This window comes from Histomonas meleagridis (genome assembly GCF_020186115.1).
Source record: "Histomonas meleagridis strain 2922-C6/04-10x chromosome Unknown contig_146, whole genome shotgun sequence".
Lineage (NCBI taxonomy): Eukaryota > Parabasalia > Tritrichomonadida > Dientamoebidae > Histomonas > Histomonas meleagridis.
In genome coordinates, this window is record NW_027150775.1 from 353,922 (window position 1) to 378,018 (window position 24,097).

Consider the following 24,097-nt stretch of genomic DNA (forward strand, 5'->3'; position numbering starts at 1 on the left):
TGGGAATCTGTTTGTATCCATTTCTTACAAAGTTTCCTTGCTTATGAAATAGCCCTCCTTGATACGCGTGTATTCCCAGAAGCGAACCAAAAACACGCGAATTGACTTTTATAAGATTTTTTCCAATTAGTATTACTCCAACTTCTGAATATGCATTTGGATATTTTTCTGTGATTTTAAGGGCATTGCACAGCTTGTGACTAAAATGTCTTGCAACACCATTTCGACTAGAAAAATATATTTTTTGCAATTCTTGAAGAGATAACTTCTGTGGTTTCCATTCACCTAAAGGAACAAAACCTAGTTGCTGTCTATGTGTTAGATTTGATAATACATCTTGACATTCAATATTTTAATATTGAATTCAAGATTTACAAACATACGGATTAATTATTTTTTCATTTGGATCAAAGGCGCAATTTTTATTTTGGCAATCTAAATTGGAAAAATCAAGAAAATTTTGATCGAACTTTCTCATTTCGGGAAATGTTGTGAAAATATCTGGAAGAGCTTTGCGCTTTGGACTTGGCTGAGATGGCAAGTCTTTTTCTTCGTGGGAGAAATTATTGAAATAAGGTTTTTGTTCTCCTATCATGAAAGGCTCTGCGAATGAAGTTTTGTTTGTTAAAATCACTTTTTGCTAACTTTCTTCTATCGTCGCGTTCAAAAGCATTTTTCTGGGACAAACAAATTCCGTCTACAACGGTTCACCTTTCGTTTAGGTTGTCTCAGTTTCTCATTCGCAGAATTATATTTTGAACATTTAATTATGACATTTTATACATGATACATGATGCGTCATATGATAGAATTTAAATCGATAGAAAATTAATAATGTTTAAAGATATATTAATTTTAACAATTTCTCTAAAATCGAACGTTCAGAAATTGTGAGTGATAACATTAGAATTAAGTGCTTTTTTCAGAATGTCATTGAAAACACTTTTGAGTATTCTCTAACAATTTTTCGTTTTGTGCAAACAAATTAACCGCGATGACAATACAAAATCGATTCTGATTTCGGTTAATGACTGAATTGAAAAAAAGTTTTAGCAGTTTTGAAAACGAGTTTGAATTTACAAATTGAATACGCATTCATTCAAAAAAAACTTACAAGTAATTGATAAGTTATCATCTCCGAAATGAAAGAAGACATTTTAACAGAACTTCCTTAAAACGCCAACAAAAAAGGACTTATTTTAAATAATGTTTTAGTCAACTTGAATCACGTTGATAAATCGCAATTTTCTGTACAATATAATGTGCTCGATATAAATCTACAAGTGAAGCCTCAGGGTAATAATGCTCACGTAGCTTGTCCTGATTTATAATTATGCATAAAAGCCAAATATGTAATTCTTTTCTCTTCAATCCTTCCTTTATCCACTCTTCTAACTTCGATTTACCCACAAAATTCACGCCGCGGACGAAGTTCAACGAATGAACAAATCCAATCCATTTTTGATTTTGATAAAATCTTGATGCAACATCAATTATTACAGACCAAGGATCAGCTTGGAATCCTAATATTTTCGATTTAAGGCCATTGTAGAATTGCTTTGCTATTATTCCGACTACATCACTTCCATTTTCAAATATATCATCAATTTCCAAATATTCAAATGCTGGCGTAAGAATATATCTTTGGATATTCTCATCGCCCTCAGCCATGTATATGTTTGGGTCTGGACTAACAGTGAACGAATGTGTGTTAAACATATTTTCAATTGAAATCAACAAAGTTTCCAAAAATTTCTCATCCCTAATCAACGCAGTCTTACAGTAATACCTCAGCAAACAATCATCGCTCCTCTTAAGCTCATGTAAGAACGCGCCAAACGAATTCGTCTTCAGCATGATTGATGTGCTAATTAAAGCCTGGTTAACGGTCGCCTTCTCCTTTTCCATTTGGACACAACAAGGCTCAAGTTCGGGAAGGAAGACGGCCATTTCACGGAAAAGAGGTGTGAGAGGTTCCGTTGATTCCATTCCTGTAAAGTTATTGAGGCCATTCAAAAGAAGTGATGATAGAAGGAAACATAAATGTTTGGTAAGATTGTCATTATTATGTGAGGCTTGATCAATGAAACGTAATTGCTGATCAAGTATTGAGATTTCGGTGATGAATTGAAGATCTGGTTGAGATTTCTCATTAAAACTATCAAGATCAAAGTTGGGATTAATTGAAAATTCAAACTCTTTGGTGATGTCGTATTTAACTTCTGCTTCTAACTTATTGATGGTTTCTCCTATTAAGGCTGATGATGGTGTTTCAATCCATGGGAAGAAACCAAGTTCACTGGTATCATCACTTAAGCCATTAACAAGGGAAGCTATAGCAGATTCTTTAGTTTGTGTAAAAATTGAGCTTGATGAAACTTTGATATTTCGAGATAATTCTTCAAAAGAAGGAATATGATAAGTTTCTCTCTTATACTGCATTTCACGCTTATGTTTGAGTTTCTCTAATCTCTCAGAGAGATCATTTGTTTCAGGTATTTCAAGTTCAGGGATATTCGTATTAGAAATTTGTTTGTTTTCTTTTTTGATTGGAATTGGCGTACTAATTATTGGTATTTCAGTTGTAGTGATATCAGGAATAATCGAAGTATCTTCAATTGGACTTATAATTATGTTCTCAACATTAGTAACCTCATCGTTAACCGTAACTTCATCGGCTTTGATGTCTTGCGGCGGTTGGATCGGCTCAAGCCTGATGACTTCTTCTGGCTCCTGCACGTTTGTTGACTTTCTGTTATTTGCAGGGGAATCACTTTTTCGAGAAGAAATATCAACTGATTTGGCATCTCGTTGATGTTTTGCTCGACTTTTTGATCCAGATGATCTTTTTTCTCGGAAATTCCGAGACTTAGATGGTTGCATTGGTGTATTCCTTGCACGTGCTTTTGGCTCTTCAGTTTTCCCAGAAGTATTAAGATGTCGAGAATTATCTTCATTTCTTTGTGGAGATTCACGTGTTGGTTTTATTTCTTTAGGAGGATGAACCGGTTTTGGTTTCTCTACAGTTGGTTCTTGGACCTTGTTAACCTTTGACTTCTTCTTTGGTTGTATCGTTCTATTAGCATATCCATATATATAAATAACCCAACTTAGCATAGACTGTAATGTCGGGCACTTTAAGGTGCAAGAAGTAATTTTGTTATCAGGCTCAATTTTTATGATTTTGAAACAATTTGGAATATCAGATTTCCCTATAGCTTTGACAAACTCAAAAAGAGGTGAAACTGTTATGTTTGGCTTTAAAATCGAGTCAAATCCAATAGTTGGTGTATCTAATCTAAGGACTTGAAATCTGATTTCACCTGCAAAATTGGCTATGTTGGCACTAACTTTCGTTAGCTTACTTACTCCTGAAAAAATTCCTTCAAGTTCTTCGCTACAAGTTTCAAAAAAATTAGAATTAAGAATAAAAGTCATTGTAAGATTAAGGACATCGTAATATCCTTCATAAAAAGCACGTGCTTCTTGTTCGGCTTGGAATATTAACTCAAGTTTTGTTGATGAAATAAATGTTTTCATTGCTATTTTAGGTTTTTCTGTCTTAGAAAATGTTGGCACATCGAGTGTATAGTTTGGTGCAAATAATACAAAGCAAGGTATTGTTTTTCCATGAGATTTAGATGAAAATATAAAAAATGGACCAACAGAATCAACATCATACTTTTTTAATTTAGAAGAGAATGGAGTCTTTGTTTCGATTTTCCCGTAGTTCTTGTGAATATCGAGTGCATCATAGATTGTAGGAAGTTTCAAGTTCATTTTCTGTCGGTGGAAACTTTCAGTGAAAAAATTTTACATAAATTGTCAATTTAAATAAGCAAAAGCAATAACAAGAACTGAAGAGCTGAAATATAGTTCCAAAAATACAATAATAACCATTCCAAATAAACATCTATCATTGGTTTTTTAGCAAAACAATAAAATTTTTTATAAATGCAAACATTTAAATAACACTTATACTTGCAACCACTTCCACAAAATAAGCCCATTACCTACCAGATAGGTATTAGGGGAGATTTTTAACAACGATTGCAAAATTAATATGAAAAAATTGAATCAATGAATAAACAATCATTATTTTAAAAACTTTAATATTATGTTTTCTATTACTTTGGTAAATTTTTTCTTAGATAATCATGTTATTTGGTTCACAGGCTTTAAATTTGATTTTTTGGAAAAAAATTCGTTATAGTCACTTTTGGAAGAATTGTTTTGATGAATTTGGAACTAGAAGCAGAGAAAAATGAGGAAGAACTAGGTAAAATAATTAAAGAAGTTACAACAAGTATGGAACAAAAAATCAAAAATTTTTCTTCTGAAAACATTTCAGCATTCACAACTTCAATTCCAACCAAAACATTACTTGACTATCAAAATGAGCGGGAATTAGCAATATCCAAAATAGAAAGTGAAACATCACAAATATCACCCACATCTTATTTTGAAAAATTATTTGACCAATGCCAAAACTTAAAAATTCCCACAATTTCACTTACAAATTTTTTTGAAAATGAAATTTCTCGCATATTCCATTTAAAAGAAGTTACACTTTCACGATTTGAAGACATCTCAATTCAAAAAGAATCATTACAAACTTATATCAATTATCAAAAAGAAATCACAACGGAAATTCATCAATGCGAATTGGCTTTAGCACGACTAACATCCAAACTAACGCTTTTATCAACAGAAGATGATATTTTATATTATATTCGTTCATTTTTTCATTCATTTATACGTGAAATAATGCTTAAAACTTTTTTAACAATTTTTAAAACGTTTCCAATATCAAATCGATATACTATTATTAAAACATGTTTATCACATATTGAGAATGACATTAATTCATCAGCGCGTCAACACACGCCAAATCTTCCATTTTTATTAAACAATGAAAATGATTTAAACAATGAAATAATTCGATATCAAAAATTATTTAACATAAAAGCAAATTTTAATGATGAAAATGGACAAATGTATTTATATCAAAGTGATTTATTATTTACTCAAAGTTTCGAACGAATCATCTCATTAAAACATAAACCTATAGAAGTACCTGAAATTACATATGAAGTTCAAAAGAATAATCGAGAATTAATTGATGAACAATTCTATAATGACATAGAAATTATTGTGAGTCTTCAAAACGTTTACGAGATTGTAAAATCAAATGAAATCAAACAAATTTCAGAGTACATCAAAGAGACCGTTAACTCGTATAATCATACTATTGGCATCCGGAAAAGAATTGGAGATACAAGTGGATTTTTAAAGAGAAAAGAAACTCTTCCACTAGAAAAGATCAAGTGTTGGTTACGACTTAAGATTTTAAACATTAGACTATTTTATGAAGGAATATTAAGTTGCATTAATTTTTTCGAAGGTATTAAACAAAATATTAACAAAAGCCATTATACATTCCAACGTAATGAACATTTCCCAAAAATATTTAATGTTGTTAATGATGACAAAACAATTTTTTTTAAATCTGCAACCAAAAAATTTGATCTCATAATCAAAATTTTATTAAAAGTTGCGTCGTATTACATCCAATGTTATAATCCCATAGAGAATTATGAGACCAAAAACAAAGTCATTGATTATTTAACAATTTTAGAACAAATCTTTGAGCTCGAATATAAATTCTGTGATTCCAAACGCGAATTACTTCAAGTTTATTATGATATCTATCTACACAATCCACAAAAACATTATACTAAAGAAATATATAAAATAATTGAAGAAAAACCAATTTTTAACTTAACTCTTTATAATTATTTTAATTATTCATTTAATGTATCAATCGAATTAATGAATGAAAGAGCAAAATTAATATATACATTATATGAATTACAAATATTTCATGAACGAAAAACTAATAATTCATTACCTTCATTTTATCCTTATTTCGATCGACCCTCATTAATACAATGTAAAACTAATTTCCGTTTTTTCATTGAATCAATTCCATTAAATCCATTTGAAGTATATCCATCGTTATCAATAATATTTAAATTTTTAAAAATTGGTGAAGAGATTTCACATGACATTTCACAGGGAATTGATTTCAAAGGTTTACAATATTTCAATTATTTACACCTATCGGTGATCAAAGAAATGAACAAACAAATTAATAAAATGATATTAAATGGATTTATACCATTTGATCCACGGAATTATCCATTTCATTGTAATATTTCCAAATCTGTTTCATCGTTTATTATTTCTCCATTTTTGTTTGATATTAATTCGATTTTTTCATTAATTAAATCAAATCCAAAACATAAACAACTTCGATTTGGTTTGAAGTATATAAATGTTTTGTTAATATCATTTAAATTATTTAAATATTTGTTGATTAGTGATATATTACAAAACATTTATATGTTCCAAAACGAAATTTCTCAAACACTTGAAAACGATATATTTATGAAACCATTTCTCGAGTTACTTAAAAAACATAACGAAGAAGAAGAAAAAGAAAATAATTCGAATTCCAAATTATTAAATTTCGCGTTAAACGATTTCGAATTTGTTGGAATCGATTTTAATGACAAAGATGAAATATTAAATGAAAATGTTTTGTTGAAATTACTTCAGTTCCAAATGTTACATTGTATCATTTTAGAGATATCGATTCGTTATAACTATTTGTTACTCGACAATAATTTCATCATCGAATATTTCGGACTTTCGAATGATGACACAGATGACATCGATTTGTTTTTAACGCAACAAATCCCTAAAGAAGAACAAACGCAAATCGATGATAAGAAATTTGTTCGTTCATTAATGATACAAAAGTTTCTATATGAGCATCAAAACATTCTCAACAACAATAAAAAAGCGAAGAAGAACATCGAATATTTCTCTGTAAATATATTCATCACGAAATCGAACATCCGCAAAAACTTATACAAAAAATATCATAATAATAATAATATAAATGAAAATGAATTATATAATAATTATATACAAGATGTAATCGATATATTTTCGGCATATTCATATCGATTAGAATTAGCATTAGTTTCACGTTTCATTCGACAATCTTTGATGAATCATTCATTCATTGATTATTTTATCATCGATTCGACAAATATACAATTGATTAATGAAGTCGGACATATCCAAAATCATTTCGTAATTCCTTCATGGGTCGATTCATTATTATTACTTCGGAATGTTCCTTTGTTACTTCAATCGACAATATTTAAATATGCGTTTTATCATATGTTATTATTATATCAAATTATATCAATCGAAAAATTCGAATGTTCATTAAGTCAATCGATAAATGAAATATTTAAAGCAATTAACGAAAATAATTTCCATTTCGAATCGCCAATGATCCAACGATTAATGACTGAAATCACTCGTTTACCAGGCGGAAATGAATTCGATGTATCATCGAAATATCTTCAAGACAAATTAAAATATTTGTTACAACGTATAGAACTTTCGTGTTATAAATCAGAAGAAAATTATATTTTTTCGTTGAATGAATCCAACAAAGAAAATTATGAAAAAATGAATTCGTTTCATCAACAATTGTATAAGCCATTGCTATCGAAACGATTTATATATAACTTAAATCGTTATATACCGAATTGGTGTGAAACTTTTTTGGGTAATTTTAATGATATCATCCGAAATGATTTACAAAAACAAATCGCTGTAATTGATAATCGAATTAATTCTCTGTTGGAAGTACATCAGATTCATATTGTTATGGATAGCTCGCAAGCAATGATAGCTATTTTGGAGTTCTTGAACATTGCGTTGACACATTCGAAGTTTAAGTTCTATTTCATTCGAATTTCTAATAATGTTTTCGATGATGAAAAGAAATTCGATTATTTTAACTCCAAAAGATTTAATGAAATTGATCAATGGAATCGACAAATTGTATCCGAGTCAAATAACTTATTAACGCCGAAAGATGATGAAGGCAACAGCAATAAGAGAATGCCCGAAACGAGGATGCTTCTGTCTGAGATTGATGTTGCCAAACGAGTTTGCAATTCAATTTTGATAACACATCAAATTGATCAACTTCAAAAGTTCAAACAAAAAGTGAAAGATTTTGACATCAAACTAAACAAAATAAATCAGTTTGATTACAACGAAAATTTGAATGATTTAACGCCAAATGAAATTTTATTGATGTTTAGGAACGAGAAAACATTGAACATATATAAAATTATTAATTATTTAACAAAGAAATTTTCAATTAAAGATATTAACGATATTTCACATCAAATGTCGGCTCTACTTAATTTATATTTTAATAATTCAATTAAACAACTTCATTATACATGGAATATCATTACTAACTCAACAATAAAAGGCTACAAACAAAACGTTGAACAAAAAGAGTTATATTATTTCTATCATAATTACGTCCTAAGTTGTAATAATTCACTTTATTCATCCGAAATTTCAAACAAATTATTTAATGAAATTTTGTTAATAAATCATTATAATGATATCATTAAAGACAAAAAACATAGGAATCGAATATTAGACACCGAATTTAAGGATAAAATATCAAAAGAGTTCGATGACCTTTTAAAAGATTTAATACATCAAAAACAAAATCTGAAGTTAACGTTCAAAAGGCAAAAAAACGAATTTCTGAACAAAACTCAAGCAAACATTGACAAAGCAAAAGAAACAAAATTTGAATTCAAAAACGATCAAACAATTTTGCCGATCGAATCGAATTCAATTGACATAAATGAATTAAACAATGAAATTAATAAGTTAAAAATCGAAGTGAAGAAACTTAGAATTGCTCGTTGCCTTTCTGGTATTGCTACACAACGTTTTTACGCTAAAAGAATTCAAACGTTTGGAATTGATTTAATGAATGAAAAATCAAAATTTTGGGAATCGAAACGCGATTTCAAGTTACAAAAGGCAGAAATGCGAAATCAGCTAAAGGAAGCGTATCAACGACTTGAAGAGAATTCGATTGAAATCGAATCCTTAAAACAACAAATTGAAAATGAAAGACAAAACACTATAAAACTTGTGCAATGGAAAGCTCTGAACACCAAAAAAGAAGAAGAGCTCAAAGAAAAGTTAGCCAAAATCACAAAGAATAATCAAGATATAATTAACATCGACGATTTACTTAAGAAAATTAAAAAGTCGAAAGAGAAATTGGAAGCGCTGAACAACGAAACGAATTTGATCCAGGAAGAACACCAAAAATCCATCAAAATGCCGATGATGCAAATCGAGAAAATCCGCAAAGAGATACAAAACGTAATAATAACGCGAACAGAGAACTTCAAAACAAAAAACTTCGAAGGTACAAACGGAAATGGAAATGAAGAAATGTTGAAGAAACAAATTATCGATGAGAACTCATTGCTGAGGACTATAAATGAACAATTGCAGAGACAAATTGCGAATTTGGAAAATGAAAAAAATAAAATTCCAAATTTACAGAGTCAAATTCTAGCAAACAAATCGGCGGCGAAAGTGACAAAACAAATGGCGCGAAGCATAACGATACCGACGCCAAAGAGAACGCGCTCGTACAAATGAAATGCGATTAATAAATATTTGTATTTACTGTAATTCTTGTTGCGAAATGTGTAAATTTTCTGTAATGACTATGTGCATAGAGAACATACTTTATAAATGAAATGCGATTGATAAATATTTGTATTTACTGTAATTCTTGTTGCGAAATGTGTAAATTTTCTGTAATGACTATGTGCATAGAGAACATACTTTATAAATGAAATGCGATTGATAAATATTTGTATTTACTGTAATTCTTGTTGCGAAATGTGGAAATTTTCTGTAATGACTATGTGCATAGAGAACATACTTTATAAATGAAATGCGATTGATAAATATTTGTATTTACTGTAATTCTTGTTGCGAAATGTGGAAATTTTCTGTAATGACTATGTGCATAGAGAACATACTTTATAAATGAAATGCGATTGATAAATATTTGTATTTACTGTAATTCTTGTTGCGAAATGTGTAAATTTTCTGTAATGACTATATGGCCATATAGTGATCATTATATGATGTGTAAATACACTGTAACATCGACTTAAATTATTGAATGTTGTGGAAAGTGCTTCTCAAATACGCAGACAGTCGAATGTGTTATCATATAAAGCATATCGGAGTTTTTTCAACATGCTGAAAGAACTTTCTTTTGAATATTTTCTTTATTCGTAAATAAACAGGAAAATATTAAAAATACAATTTATTCTCTCGAATTTTATGATCATTTATAACAATTCAGTGAATATCAAACACACATTTGAAAATTTCGTTCATGTATTTTCGGAAAATATATAAATTTTATTTGCTTTTATTAACTTCTAAATATGATTGAGAAATTTTTCTTCTTTAAAATCTTCAGCGAACGGATCTTCTTCAATGTTATTTGTCGTTACAATTTGCAACGAACTTTCGATTTCGTTGTTCTCATGTTCTGAATTTTCTTCTTCTTGAATATCATCAGAATGTTTCTTATGTTTGATTTTAATCAAAAGAATAACAATTAAAGTTCTTAAAATAATTCTGATTATTACAGATCAAACAGAAATGATAATGACATTCCAATTTTCTTTCGTTTGAATTTCATTCGATAATAAAATTGTATAAAAATAAGAATAAAAACTATAATAACTTGAATAAACAATGATCGTATAATCATAATAAATAAATTTTGTTTTAATATATGTATGTGATGAATTAAAAATTGAATATGAATATGAATTCATTTGTGTTTCATATATCGTAATCGTTTGTGTAATAGAATATGAATATGTTAAAGTACTCATAAATGTTAATGAAGAATTAATGAAAAATGATTTTGTAAATGTATTTGTATTAGAAAATGTGTTTGAACGAGAAAATGTACTTACATTAATTTAATTGAAAATTAGGAAAGTCTAAAACTGAAAATCGGCTTATAAATCATTTGATTTATTGAATTACATTACAAGTAATTGGTAAGAGGAATTTTGGAATAAACATTAAATGTGATATTTATTTCAAAATGGAACCACCCATATTCTGCGTTTTTATTAATATTGATATTGTGGGGTCTTGAAACGCAATAATTTCTTATTCAACATATTTCCAAATTGATCTGAATATAAAATTTTTAACAAAAAATTACAAAACAGAATGAAAGCCATATGGTGTTGAACAACAAATCGAATGCAGAGACAATAATTTATGAAGATAACAGAAATTCTAATGATTCCAATCATTATCATTTTGTACAAACAAAATAATTAGCAACATTTTCCCTCCTCTGGTTCAACTCTTTCTTCAATTATAGTATTGGATGTTCGTTGCAATGACAAACTTGCAATTTTTTGAAGCAAATCATTTATTCCTGTATTTTCATATGCACTTACTTCAAAATAATGCATCTTAAAAGCTTTCGCTAGCTCATCGATGTCATGTTGCTGAACTTTTCTTTCATTTCTTCGATCTGATTTGTTTCCACATAAAATAAAGGATGGGCTTTCTTTCCCACAGTTTTCTTGAACATCATCTATCCATCCTCGAATTGCCCTAAATGAATTCATGTTGGATAAATCAAAAACCAAAACTGCAATTTCTGCATCTCTAAAATAAATATTAACAAGAGATCTGAATGCTTCTTGACCTGCGGTATCCCATAAATTTAATCCTACTTTAGTTTCGTTATACGTATAATATATGGTTGCAAAGCCAACTCCTAATGTACTTGGTATATTATCGATTTCTTTATTTAATATCCTTTGAAGAATTGTAGTCTTTCCAACAGAAGAAGAACCGCATAAAACGACTTTTGTGTTTTTGCTCTTGGAGGGCATCATTTTCTCCACTTGAAAATTCAATTGAAAAAAAATTGGTTTCGGTTATAACCACAAAAAGGCAACACACAACCGTTGAAGCAAAAATATTTCTGACCACTCTCTACGAAACACTTCATTTACTTGCAATGCATATTTAACTCTTACAAATCAGGAAATACATCTTCATTTTTAGTTACTTTGATAAAAATTAATTTTGAGTTTTCCAAAATAGTACTATTTGATATTGGCAAAGTGGATTACCATGAATTAAATGATTCTGTTTTATAGAAATTAAAATAAAAAATTTTTATTACAAAGCAATTTATTCTAATTATTAGCTGATGTAAATCAAATGTAATGGAATATTTTTGTTTCTATTCTCAGTATTTTAGTGAATTTGAATGTATATTGGTCAACTTCGGAGAGAACGGAGTCATACTGATTTTTCTTATGAAATTTCTAAATAAAAATTTACATCCATGAGAAACAAATTGATGGGGTTGTTATGATCAATTCTTCATTTGACCGTTTATATTGGTGTTTTCATAGTATTTTGATCGGTCGGTATCACTTTTTCAATTATATGTACAAATAATCCAAATAATATTACTTCTTATGGATATAAATTTCAATTTAAAATATAATTTTATAAGAAGGATCGCTGTTGAGCTGGTTCTGGTTTTCTCATAAGAAGTACTAAAAATTTCTCATCAATTTAATTTGAGCTTAACTGTGTTAGATCTGTTCTAATGTTGTCTGAAATCGAATAATATTAATTTATTATTTGTATACAAATTGTATGAAAAATATATTCTTTCAATCATTGAAATACATGTGAATTTGTACAAAATGCAAAATATATTTATACATTAAATAACAGAATATTCTTATATTTTAAAATAGCATTCGATATGTATAATTGAAAAAATTCATCAAAACAATTCCTGATAATCTTAGGATGATTCGAGATGGTCATACAATTTAATAACCCAACAAAAAAAATTGAATGACAATAAAAAATATTCAAATCGACGATACACAATAATGTCAACAATTAGAAAAAAAACAAATAAACGGCCACTCATTGGCACAAAAAATGAAAATTTTAACCGATATGAAAATTTAAAGTTCGAAACAACGAATCCGATATTATAATGAGTGAAATGCATAAAATAGTATTTATTCTTATAATAACAAATTTTTATCGGATCAAATAATATCATAGTTTTAATAATAGAGAGATAAGAAAGAAAAATATTCGAATTTTTTTGTAACGGACATACTGTTGAATTTTATCGGTTGATTGGCATTTGTCAGCCAATAATTGTATTGAATAAATTCAAAAACTGCTGGTAGGTTTGGTAAGTATTGAAAATTGAATGGAATAAATTGATCCCAAAAGCGATCATCAAAATTAAAACACATTTATTTTTATTAATTTACCATAATCGATTATATATATATATAAATTTATATGCATTAAATATAATTAAATAATATTTTTGAAAAAAAATTATTAATTTTGATGTATTTAAGAAGATATCGATATTTTAATATTTGAGAATAACTTCACCATTCATTATGTTCTTTGTTTTTGCTTCTGTGGCTCTTGCTGATGTAGCTCAACTTACATTAACAGCAACTCCCAATGCTTCATATGCCGCAGGTAGAGGTGGTACATATCTTCAATGGTCAAAATATCCAGGCAGTGAGAGGATTTATTATAAACTCTTCCAAAAAAGCAAAGATGAAGATGGCGTATGGTCTGAATGGAAGCAAATTAGTACATATAAGACTGGAACAATCGTAAACGTTTTAAACATTTACCCAAGTCAAAAAGATGGTAACAAGGGACAAAAATCTACATCCACCCACACAACCTATGATGCAACTTTTGTATGGAATGATGGAACTCGAAAAACATTACCAAAGTCAGCAGCTTTAAAGGTTTGGATGGAAGGTGGTTACATAGATGGAAAATATTACGAACCATATGGTGTTGACGGCGATACACAATTAATTTATGTCAAACCTATTTCTATTAATGATTTTGAAAGTAGTGTCAAATCTAATCCTGATTTTATGTATGATTATGATGTTACCGTATTAGGTACATGGGATGGTTGTGGTGGATACTCAATTACCTCAGACACTGTAGATAAATTTGTCAAACCATACATTCAAGCTGGTTATGGATTTTTAACCGGACATGATACAATCTGTCACATTTTTACATCAGGTGGAAGCCCTAGGTCAATGACAAAAATCAGAGACTTGTTTGGAATCAAAGTCAATACGCTTGATGCCAAATCAGGATCATCATTTGGTGCTATATATTCCTCCACAGTATCAATTCAACGCAAAGGCTTATTAACCAACTACCCATACATGATTGGTGACATTGGCACAACCTTAACTATTCCACAAGCGCATACAGAAAGCCAAGCATCTGTTGGTGATGTCTGGATGTCATTTAACAACAATGGCGTCCAAATCGATCGTAATGGATACCAACATAACTTTTACTTGACAACCAAAGATAACACAGCCATGATCCAAACAGGACATAGTAATTGTGAATCAACTGAAGATGAGAGAAAAGTTATTGCCAACACAATCTATTACCTTAAGCAAAGAACTTTCGACACATTTTCTACAGATCATTCATCACAAGATAACAAAGCACCAAAGTGTTTCACACCAACATATTCAAACGATGAGTACACAGTTAAATTCGATGCAATCGATCAAGGATCAGATTATAAGTTTTATGTTGAAGCACATCTTGTTAATGGCGATGAGTTAGTTGGGAAATCACCAGAAGTCGATGTTACTGTCTCAACAGGTGTAGCCAAGTATATATACACAATTACGAATGAAAAGAGTGTAGATTTGGGAGATTTGACCCTCCAAACAAAATCTCCTTATGTGTATCCAACATCAAAAGAAATCTCAAATGGTTACTGGGTGCACTACACAGCTGTAGATGCAGCAGGTAATGTAGGCGATATCAAGTCAGTACAAATTGATGTACCAACATGTTCGCCATCACGTTCACCATCACCATCTCGCTCACCATCGCCATCTCAGTCACCATCGCCTTCTCGTTCACCTTCTGCTTCGCCATCTCAGTCACCATCGCCATCTCAGTCACCATCGCCATCTCAGTCACCATCGCCATCTCGCTCACCATCGCCATTAGTACCAACACGTTCAATATCAGCTTCAAGGTCACCTTCTGCATCTGCTTCTGCATCTGCATCGCCATCTGCATCCCCATCACGCTCACCAACGCCATCAATATCACAGTCACCATCAGCTTCTCCGTCGCGTTCTCCGTCGCGTTCATTCCCACCATATTTGTCATCAGATCAATGGTCAGAATGGCTTCAACAACAATATGACGAAGAACAAAAGAAGAAAATGACATATTACATTGCAGGCGGAGTTGCTATTGGTGTTGTTGCTATTGTCGTGGCTGCAGTTGCGGTGTTCCTTAAGTTCGGCTCTAAGCCACCAGTGCAAGAAATAGGCGAAGGATACGGAAAGCAAGTCGAAAAGGATTCAACAGTCAATTACGATAACCCACTATATAACGAAACAGCAGATGATCCGTTCGAAGATGATTTCGCTGTTCAAAGAGAATAAATTACTTCGAATTATAAAATGTTTCTCTCTCAAACCAATGGGTTACATAAGTAAAAATTTGATTTACGTTTGAATTTGTCACTTTTGGTGTAAATGAAAATGTTATCGTAAATTTGAAAAGTGAAATATCTCAAAAGCGAATGATGCTGTGAAATGTAAATTAACGATGTAGTTATGTAATGTAAATAATTAACGATGTAGTTATATAATGTAAATAATTAACGATGTAGTTATATAATGTAAATAATTAACGATGTAGTTATGTAATGTAAATAATTAACGATGTAGTTATATAATGTAAATAATTAACGATGTAGTTATATAATGTAAATAATTAACGATGTAGTTATGTAATGTAAATAATTAACGATGTAGTTATATAATGTAAATAATTAACGATGTAGTTATATAATGTAAATAATTAACGATGTAGTTATGTAATGTAAATAATTAACGATGTAGTTATATAATGTAAATAATTAACGATGTAGTTATATAATGTAAATAATTAACGATGTAGTTATATAATGTAAATAATTAACGATGTAGTTATATAATGTAAATAATTAACGATGTAGTTATATAATGTAAATAATTAACGATGTAGTTATATAATGTAAATAATTAACGATGTAGTTATATAATGTAAATAATTAACGATGTAGTTATATAATGTAAATAATTAACGATGTAGTTATATAATGTAAATAATTAACGATGTAGTTATATAATGTAAATAATTAACGATGTAGTTATATAATGTAAATAATTAACGATGTAGTTATATAATGTAAATAATTAACGATGTAGTTATATAATGTAAATAATTAACGATGTAGTTATATAATGTAAATAATTAACGATGTAGTTATATAATGTAAATAATTAACGATGTAGTTATATAATGTAAATAATTAACGATGTAGTTATATAATGTAAATAATTAACGATGTAGTTATATAATGTAAATAATTAACGATGTAGTTATATAATGTAAATAATTAACGATGTAGTTATATAATGTAAATAATTAACGATGTAGTTATATAATGTAAATAATTAACGATGTAGTTATATAATGTAAATAATTAACGATGTAGTTATGTAATGTAAATAATTAACGATGTAGTTATATAATGTAAATAATTAACGATGTAGTTATATAATGTAAATAATTAACGATGTAGTTATATAATGTAAATAATTAACGATGTAGTTATATAATGTAAATAATTAACGATGTAGTTATATAATGTAAATAATTAACGATGTAGTTATATAATGTAAATAATTAACGATGTAGTTATATAATGTAAATAATTAACGATGTAGTTATGTAATGTAAATAATTAACGATGTAGTTATGTAATGTAAATAATTAACGATGTAGTTATATAATGTAAATAATTAACGATGTAGTTATATAATGTAAATAATTAACGATGTAGTTATATAATGTAAATAATTAACGATGTAGTTATATAATGTAAATAATTAACGATGTAGTTATATAATGTAAATAATTAACGATGTAGTTATATAATGTAAATAATTAACGATGTAGTTATATAATGTAAATAATTAACGATGTAGTTATATAATGTAAATAATTAACGATGTAGTTATATAATGTAAATAATTAACGATGTAGTTATATAATGTAAATAATTAACGATGTAGTTATATAATGTAAATAATTAACGATGTAGTTATGTAATGTAAATAATTAACGATGTAGTTATATAATGTAAATAATTAACGATGTAATTTTGAAGACAAAATGATAAAATGATAAAACTGTTGTCCACAGAAAAATCCATTTTGTATTAATTGGGTGTTTACTCAGTAAAGATAATTATTTAGTTTGGAGTTTGTGTTTTCATTTGTTCAAATAAATGTACAATATCGATATGTCTTTGCTGAGCAGCTAAATCTTTTGCTGTTTTATAAAGATGAAATTAATTCCAAAAATGTGTAACAAATTTTAAAAATTTTAATGGAACATAAATAATTTCAAAAGAATTATAGAAGCATTTGTATCTATGCCTTTTTGCTCAAGAAGAATTTGAACAACTTTGGTATGACCATGATAACTTGCATTCATAAGAGCAGTCCAAATAATTTGTTGTAAATTCCGATTTAAGTTTTGAAACACTAAAATATCTATGAAAACTATAAACAAAAATTTAAAATATCTTTGGCATTGATCTCAATATTTTGCTTATCAAGAAGTAATTTAACTATTTCCGGGTGACCTTCAAAAGATGCACACATAAGTGCTGTCTTTAATAATTTAATTAAATATTAAATATTGATATAATACATTACTTAAGCTAAATAAAATTTATTTTATTATAATAAATACCTCTTAAATTTATATCTATGTTTTTATTTTCAAGTAAAGATTTGGCAACATCAGTATAACCATATATAGATGCATAAATAAGAGCTGAGTTAATTGAAATAAATAATTCTCAAATTATCACAAAATATATCAAATATAGAGAAAAAATTGAAAGTAATCTAAATCAAAATCTTTTGTATTAATATCGATTCCATCTTGTTCAGAAAGAATCTTTACATTATCATATTTATTACTCTTTGCAGCTTCAATTAGTGGTGCAGCACCCCTCCAATTTTTCAAATTAATATTAATCCCTTTCTGGTTAAGTAATAGTGTAACAATATCAACATCACAATTTATACAAGCAAAAACAAGAGCTGTTTGAAATATTATTAAAAATTTCTAAATATTTATTAGAAATATGATAAAAATAGTATTTGATTCTGAAAAAGGATTAAAAACATCAAAACTATTTACATTAATTTCTTTTTGCTCAAGTATATAATTAACAATATCAATATTATTTGATTCTAAAGCAAAAAACAAAATGTATTTTGGTAAATTACTATTTTTGATAAGATATCTCAGTAAAAAAATATTCCCTAATATTGCAGATGATTTAATTATTGAATCATAAATTTTACTTTCTTTTTCCATTAAATAACAAAAAATTTCAAAATTATTATATCGAATACATTTTAATTTCATTCGATTAAAATCGCCTTTTCCTGCTATTGCGTTATCATAAAGATAATAAAAAACATCATTTCGATGAAACTCAATTGCTGTTTCATATAATTCTAAATTTCGTGATTTTGATATATTGTCTATACATGTATTTATTATTTCTATATTTCCTCCAGCTACAACATATTTTGGTGTGTTTTTAGTTGACTTTCCATTTATAAATAAATATTTAAAACATTTAACTGATCCAAAATATGCACAATAATCAATCAAAGAAACTCCACTTTGATTAATATATCCACATCTTTCATATGTTGATGGTTCAACATTTTGGATGGAATTAATACTATATTTGTCTATATATTCTTTTAAGTTTTCTATATCATCATTTCGAATAACTTTTATAATTTCTGCTGGATTAACTCCTTCTTTAACTAATTGTTTATGAAGTTTCCAGTTATCTTTGGAAAGTTTTTCCATGTCCTTTATAAATTGCCTGTGGAATAAATTGTCTTCATCTAAGATATTTTGGATTTCGCCTTGAGTTTTATAATGAGCAAAATATAATGTTTTTAAAGGCTTAATAAGACATGGTTGTATTAATTCTTGTTCTATCATTTTTTCAAGTAAGAAATAAGATTCATTTGTTTCCAATTTGAGAAGGAATTTCCCAAAAAGATCGAAAATTTTTATTTTGAGAATTTCACCAAGTTCTTTTAAATAATCAAAATACATGCTCGTGTCTTTCATTTGTGCAACAAAGTCTATGTAAATGAGTTGAAATATGATCAAATATGAGGAAAACTTTTCTTTTAATATTTTATTTGTAGAAACAGCCAGAATCTGAGTATTGTCTTTATTTATCGAAGATATTATTTGCTCAATTGATAATAAATACTTAAGATCTTCATCTTTGACATTTGAAACTCTCATAAAAGTTTTATTGATGATATTAAATTTTGAATAACGTTTACAAAAAAATTTTGAATTTTTCTTTCACAATAGAAAGTGTTTTGATTTGCTTATTAAGGAAAAAAATAGCATTATGATGTTTTAAGCGTTGATTTATTTTTCTTATTGTTAATTGTGCTGCACATGTTTTTTTTTTTTAAATTTGATCTTATCAATTTTTTTAAAATGTGTTTTAATATGCATTAAATAGGATAAATAATATTGTAGGCAATGTTGAATTGAAGCTCATGTTTGAGGCGTAAAATAATATTCTGAATATTATTTAATAATTTCAAAATTTTATTTTTAGTTGTATAATTACCAACTGTGGACTCAGACCTTATGTTAAAAGATCGTTGACACATTTTTATTAAAATTTTAGACATTATAGGTTTTATCAACAAAACGATTTTCCATTTCAAGAGCAACATTTCTTTTTGTCGTTGACTGTGTTTGTGGGGATCTTTATAGAAACGGGCTTTTCTTCTGGTTCATTATCAAGTCTTTGTTTGATTGTTGATGCCATCACATTAAAAACTTCGTCGATACTATCACCAGTCTTGGCTGATGTTTCAAAGTATGGAACACCGAATTCTTTAGCAAATTCCAAACCTTCTTCAGGAGAAACTTCTCTTTGTAAATCAATCTTATTACCAATTAAAGCAACGGTAACACTATCATTTGCCTCTTTCGTGATAGATTCCATCCACATCTTTGTTTTAGTTAATGTTTCCTTTTTTGAAACATCGAAAACTAAAAGGATTCCATGAGCACCTCTATAATATGATTTTGTAATGGTACGAAATTGTTCTTGCCCAGCTGTATCCCAAATTTGGAGTTTGATGGTAACTCCATCTATTTCAATCATTTTGATTTTAAAGTCAACTCCAACAGTTGTAAGAAAAGATTCATCAAAAGCATTATCACAGAACCTTGTGACAATGCATGTTTTGCCAACGGAGGATTCTCCGATGACTATGAACTTCATTTGCATCTGCTTGTTCATTTTGGACTTCGGGGTGGCCCAAAAATAATTTATTATCCATCGTTTGCATAAGGGCAATAATTTATTTTTTGCTTAATTTATTAATCATTTCCCGAATACTTAAAGCTATTTTCTTCATGCAAATTGGTTTGAGTCTAATTCAAGAGTAATTAAAATTGTTAACGTGTTATTCATTTCGAAATGAAATATATAACTTAAACTAATATTTTTGTAAGCTAAAGCTCATTTTATTTTATATACTGCTACTAGCAATTAATAATAAACAAAAATATTTATTCACAAAAAAATTAAATGTAATTACCCTCCAACAAATTAAAACTATTTCCATCAAATGGTGCTATCATTGGTACAGGTTCGCAAAAGAACCAATTATGGTTCATTGCATCTCTTGCTGATATTCTTCTACCAGGTTCATATACTATAAATTTAGATAACAAATCCACAGCTGGTTCGCTCCAGTTCGGGAATGCTTTGTGCATGTCTTGCGGCTCCTTTTGCTTGAAGACAATTTGCCCAAAGTCTGAGAGCTGCGAAAAACCTGGCCAACGCGTTTCATCAGGCGACCCGAGTAAGTTGGTGATGAATCCAAGCTGCTCAAGGTCTCCTTGTCCGGGGAAGAGTGGTTTTCCATTAAGTAATTCCGCCATCACACATCCAACAGACCATATATCAATGGCCTCACCATAGCCACGGTCACCAAGAAGGAGTTCAGGGGCTCTGTAAAAGGACGTGCCTACTTGGAGAGTCCATGAATGTGTTTCGTCTGTTATATTGGAACTTCCTGTTCCAATTCCAATAAGTTTCTCTGGTAAAATACGTGAAAGTCCAAGGTCACAAATCTTAAGAACACCTTTGTTGTTCATAAGAAGATTGGCGGGTTTTATGTCACGATGAATTATTCCTAATTCATGGAGATGTGATAGACCGCGAAGAAGCATAAGCATGATACCTTTTACAATGGATTCTGGTACGTAAGGTAGTTGGACAACTTGTGTGAGATTGTAGGGAAGATATTCCATAACAAGTGATAGATTGGGTGAATTTTGAATAACTTCATGAAGCTTAACAATGTTGGGATGTGATGAAACAGAAAGTGCTTGGATTTCTCTGTAAAGAGCTACACTTGGTTCTGGAATTTTTGGATTTGGTGAAATTACTTTTACTGCATATTGTTCATTAGTTTGTAAATTCTTGGTCTTATATACCATTGAAAAACGACCTTCGCCAATTAAAGTAAGTGGACCATATCCAGATCCCTTCAGTTGAACGTTCATCATTTTTAATCGTCTTCAGGGTACCCCCAAATTTTTTAACGTTTTTTCCATTTTAAACGTACATAATGAAAAAATGGAATGAAACAGAACTTTCTTTTTCTTCTCATGTACAATTAAGTGACATTGAAACAAACTCAACTTTCTTAAAAACAAATGACAGTAGTAATTTGTCTCAAGATAAAGATATTATTTCAACAATTTTTTTTAATCATAAAATTCTAACAAAATGTTTGCAACAATGGAAAAAAATAGTTTTAGAAAAAAGGAAAAATAAAGTCAATGAAATTACGTTATATATTCAAATTAATAAATCTAAGCTAAAACTTTATTTTAATAAATGGATCAAACAAAAAAAATTTTTTCTAAAAGTTCAAAGTTTTGGCCAAAGAGCAAAAGCATCAAAAATATTTTTCCAGTGGAATTTTTATGTTAATTTTTTATTTGATCAGAGGAAAAAGTTTCTGAAAATTTTATTAATCAGAAGAAAGATATATGAAAAACGATATTTTGAAGAATGGATTCGTTCACATCAACTTCTTAAACTATATGAAGATGTTTCTTATAAAAATCAACAAAACATTTGTAAAAAAGTTTTTCAATCCTTAATGATCAATGTTAATGAAATGAATAAACAGAAAATAAAAGCGGAAAAAATCGAAAAAATTCATAAATTTTTTTCAGATAAAAAATTCTTTAATATATGGAAACACAAACAAAAGCAGAAATTACTTGAAAGGTATCTAAATAAGAAAATTAATTTATTTCTTATGGAAAGAATGTTTCATAAATGGATTGAACACAAAAATAAAAATAATTTTATTATTGATGCAAAAACATTCATTGAACAAAACAGGAAAAAATTTATAATGAAAAAAGCATTTGATAAATGGAATTTAAAGTTTAATATAAATGAGTCAAAAAGAGAAAGAGATAAATTTAACATTAATATTTTGAATAAATTCAAATTGAAAAAATATTTTTCTATTTGGAGTTGTAAATTTAATAAATATGTATATTATAGATTATCAACTTCTAAACTCATTGATTCACAAAGAAATCGAATATTAATCAAATGTTTTGGCATATGGTATACTTCATATAATATTATTACAAAGAAAAAAGATGAAACAAATCAATTAGAAAAAATATTTCTAAAACAAAAATGTGAAAAACTTTTCAGTAAATGGAAATCAAATTATATAATACATAAATATGAAAAAGCGATTTTGAAACGAAACAATTATAAAATGTATTTATTATATATTAAACAATTTTATAATAAATGGAAAAACAATTTTTATTATGTAAAAGATAAAAAAGATAAATTAGAAAAGGCAAAAAAATTTAAATCTCTTTCACTTAAATTAAAAGTTTTTAATAGATTTAAAATATACACTGAAAAATCCATTTCTAAAAGAATTAATATCTTAAAAGCTGAAGAACATTATATGTTACATTTAGAAAGATATTCATTAATTTCATGGAAGTTTTACTTAGACAAGAACAAAAGAATATATTTTTTGATCTCTGCTGTTCTTAATACATGGGCATATAAGTTACAAGAAAAAATATTTTGTAAATGGATTCAATATGTAAAATATAAAAAACGAAAACGATCAGAAGAAATCGAAGCATCAAATGAATTTAATGAGAAAAAGTTAATGCTTATTACAAATGCTTTTATTATTGGAGCACAATCTTATGCTAAATTTGAGCCAATTGATGATAATAATGATGTTAGCAAAGAAGAAGAAGATTTTTTGGAATCGGATCCATTGCAATCTTTTGTTGATGATAATGATTATTATCAAAACCTTGATAAATTACCATTACCAAAAAACCCAATATTTTATGTCGAAAAATCTAAAATTGAGAAACATATTGAACATGAAGAAGAATTTGATACAAAAACAAATCAATTTGTTTATAGCGATAATATAAAACAAGAAGAAATTGTTTCAAATATCGAAAGTCGTTTGATTCAATTAAGTGAGAAATTAAAAAACGGTAGTGAAGAAGAAAAAATTGAAACAAAAAATAAAATTATTCAATTGATTCAAGATATCGATTTCCTTAGAAATAAGTTAAAATAAAATGTTTTTTAATGGTTTAATTATTTTTTTTTTTCTAAAGTTATTTTTCTTAAATTTTCAATGTGATTATATTAATATTAATGAGTTTGATATTTCTACTTAGAACAATTTTTGCTGGTGATTGTGCAGCAATTCTAAGAAGAGATATTAAGAAATATGGGGAAGAAACATTTAAAAAATTCACTACATTTTATGCACCAATTGCTTATTATGGAATTTCATCTCCTTTAGAACTAAAC

General features: G+C 28.2%; 5 protein-coding genes across 5 annotated transcripts; 1 reads left to right on the top strand and 4 right to left on the bottom strand.

The window, feature by feature from the left end:
• Positions 1-1,215: 1,215 nt before the first annotated feature.
• On the bottom strand, positions 1,216-3,780 carry GO595_001645 (surface protein; the record flags this gene model as incomplete). The annotated part of the gene is made up of 1 exon (XM_067914466.1): positions 1,216-3,780. The coding sequence occupies one exon, from the start codon at positions 3,778-3,780 to the stop codon at positions 1,216-1,218; it is 2,565 nt and encodes an 854-aa protein (XP_067778221.1).
• Positions 3,781-11,303: 7,523 nt separating this feature from the next.
• GO595_001646 (ras family protein) lies at positions 11,304-11,876 on the bottom strand (the record flags this gene model as incomplete). Its single annotated transcript, XM_067914467.1, has 1 exon — positions 11,304-11,876. One exon carries the CDS (start codon positions 11,874-11,876, stop codon positions 11,304-11,306), a length of 573 nt encoding a protein of 190 aa, XP_067778222.1.
• Positions 11,877-13,436: 1,560 nt separating this feature from the next.
• Positions 13,437-15,503, top strand: GO595_001647 (DUF5057 domain-containing protein; the record flags this gene model as incomplete). Its single annotated transcript, XM_067914468.1, has 1 exon — positions 13,437-15,503. The coding sequence occupies one exon, from the start codon at positions 13,437-13,439 to the stop codon at positions 15,501-15,503; it is 2,067 nt and encodes a 688-aa protein (XP_067778223.1).
• Positions 15,504-19,903: 4,400 nt separating this feature from the next.
• On the bottom strand, positions 19,904-20,491 carry GO595_001648 (GTP-binding protein YPTM2; the record flags this gene model as incomplete). Its single annotated transcript, XM_067914470.1, has 1 exon — positions 19,904-20,491. One exon carries the CDS (start codon positions 20,489-20,491, stop codon positions 19,904-19,906), a length of 588 nt encoding a protein of 195 aa, XP_067778224.1.
• Positions 20,492-20,778: 287 nt separating this feature from the next.
• GO595_001649 (cyclin-dependent kinase 20) lies at positions 20,779-21,768 on the bottom strand (the record flags this gene model as incomplete). Its single annotated transcript, XM_067914471.1, has 1 exon — positions 20,779-21,768. One exon carries the CDS (start codon positions 21,766-21,768, stop codon positions 20,779-20,781), a length of 990 nt encoding a protein of 329 aa, XP_067778225.1.
• Positions 21,769-24,097: the final 2,329 nt, after the last annotated feature.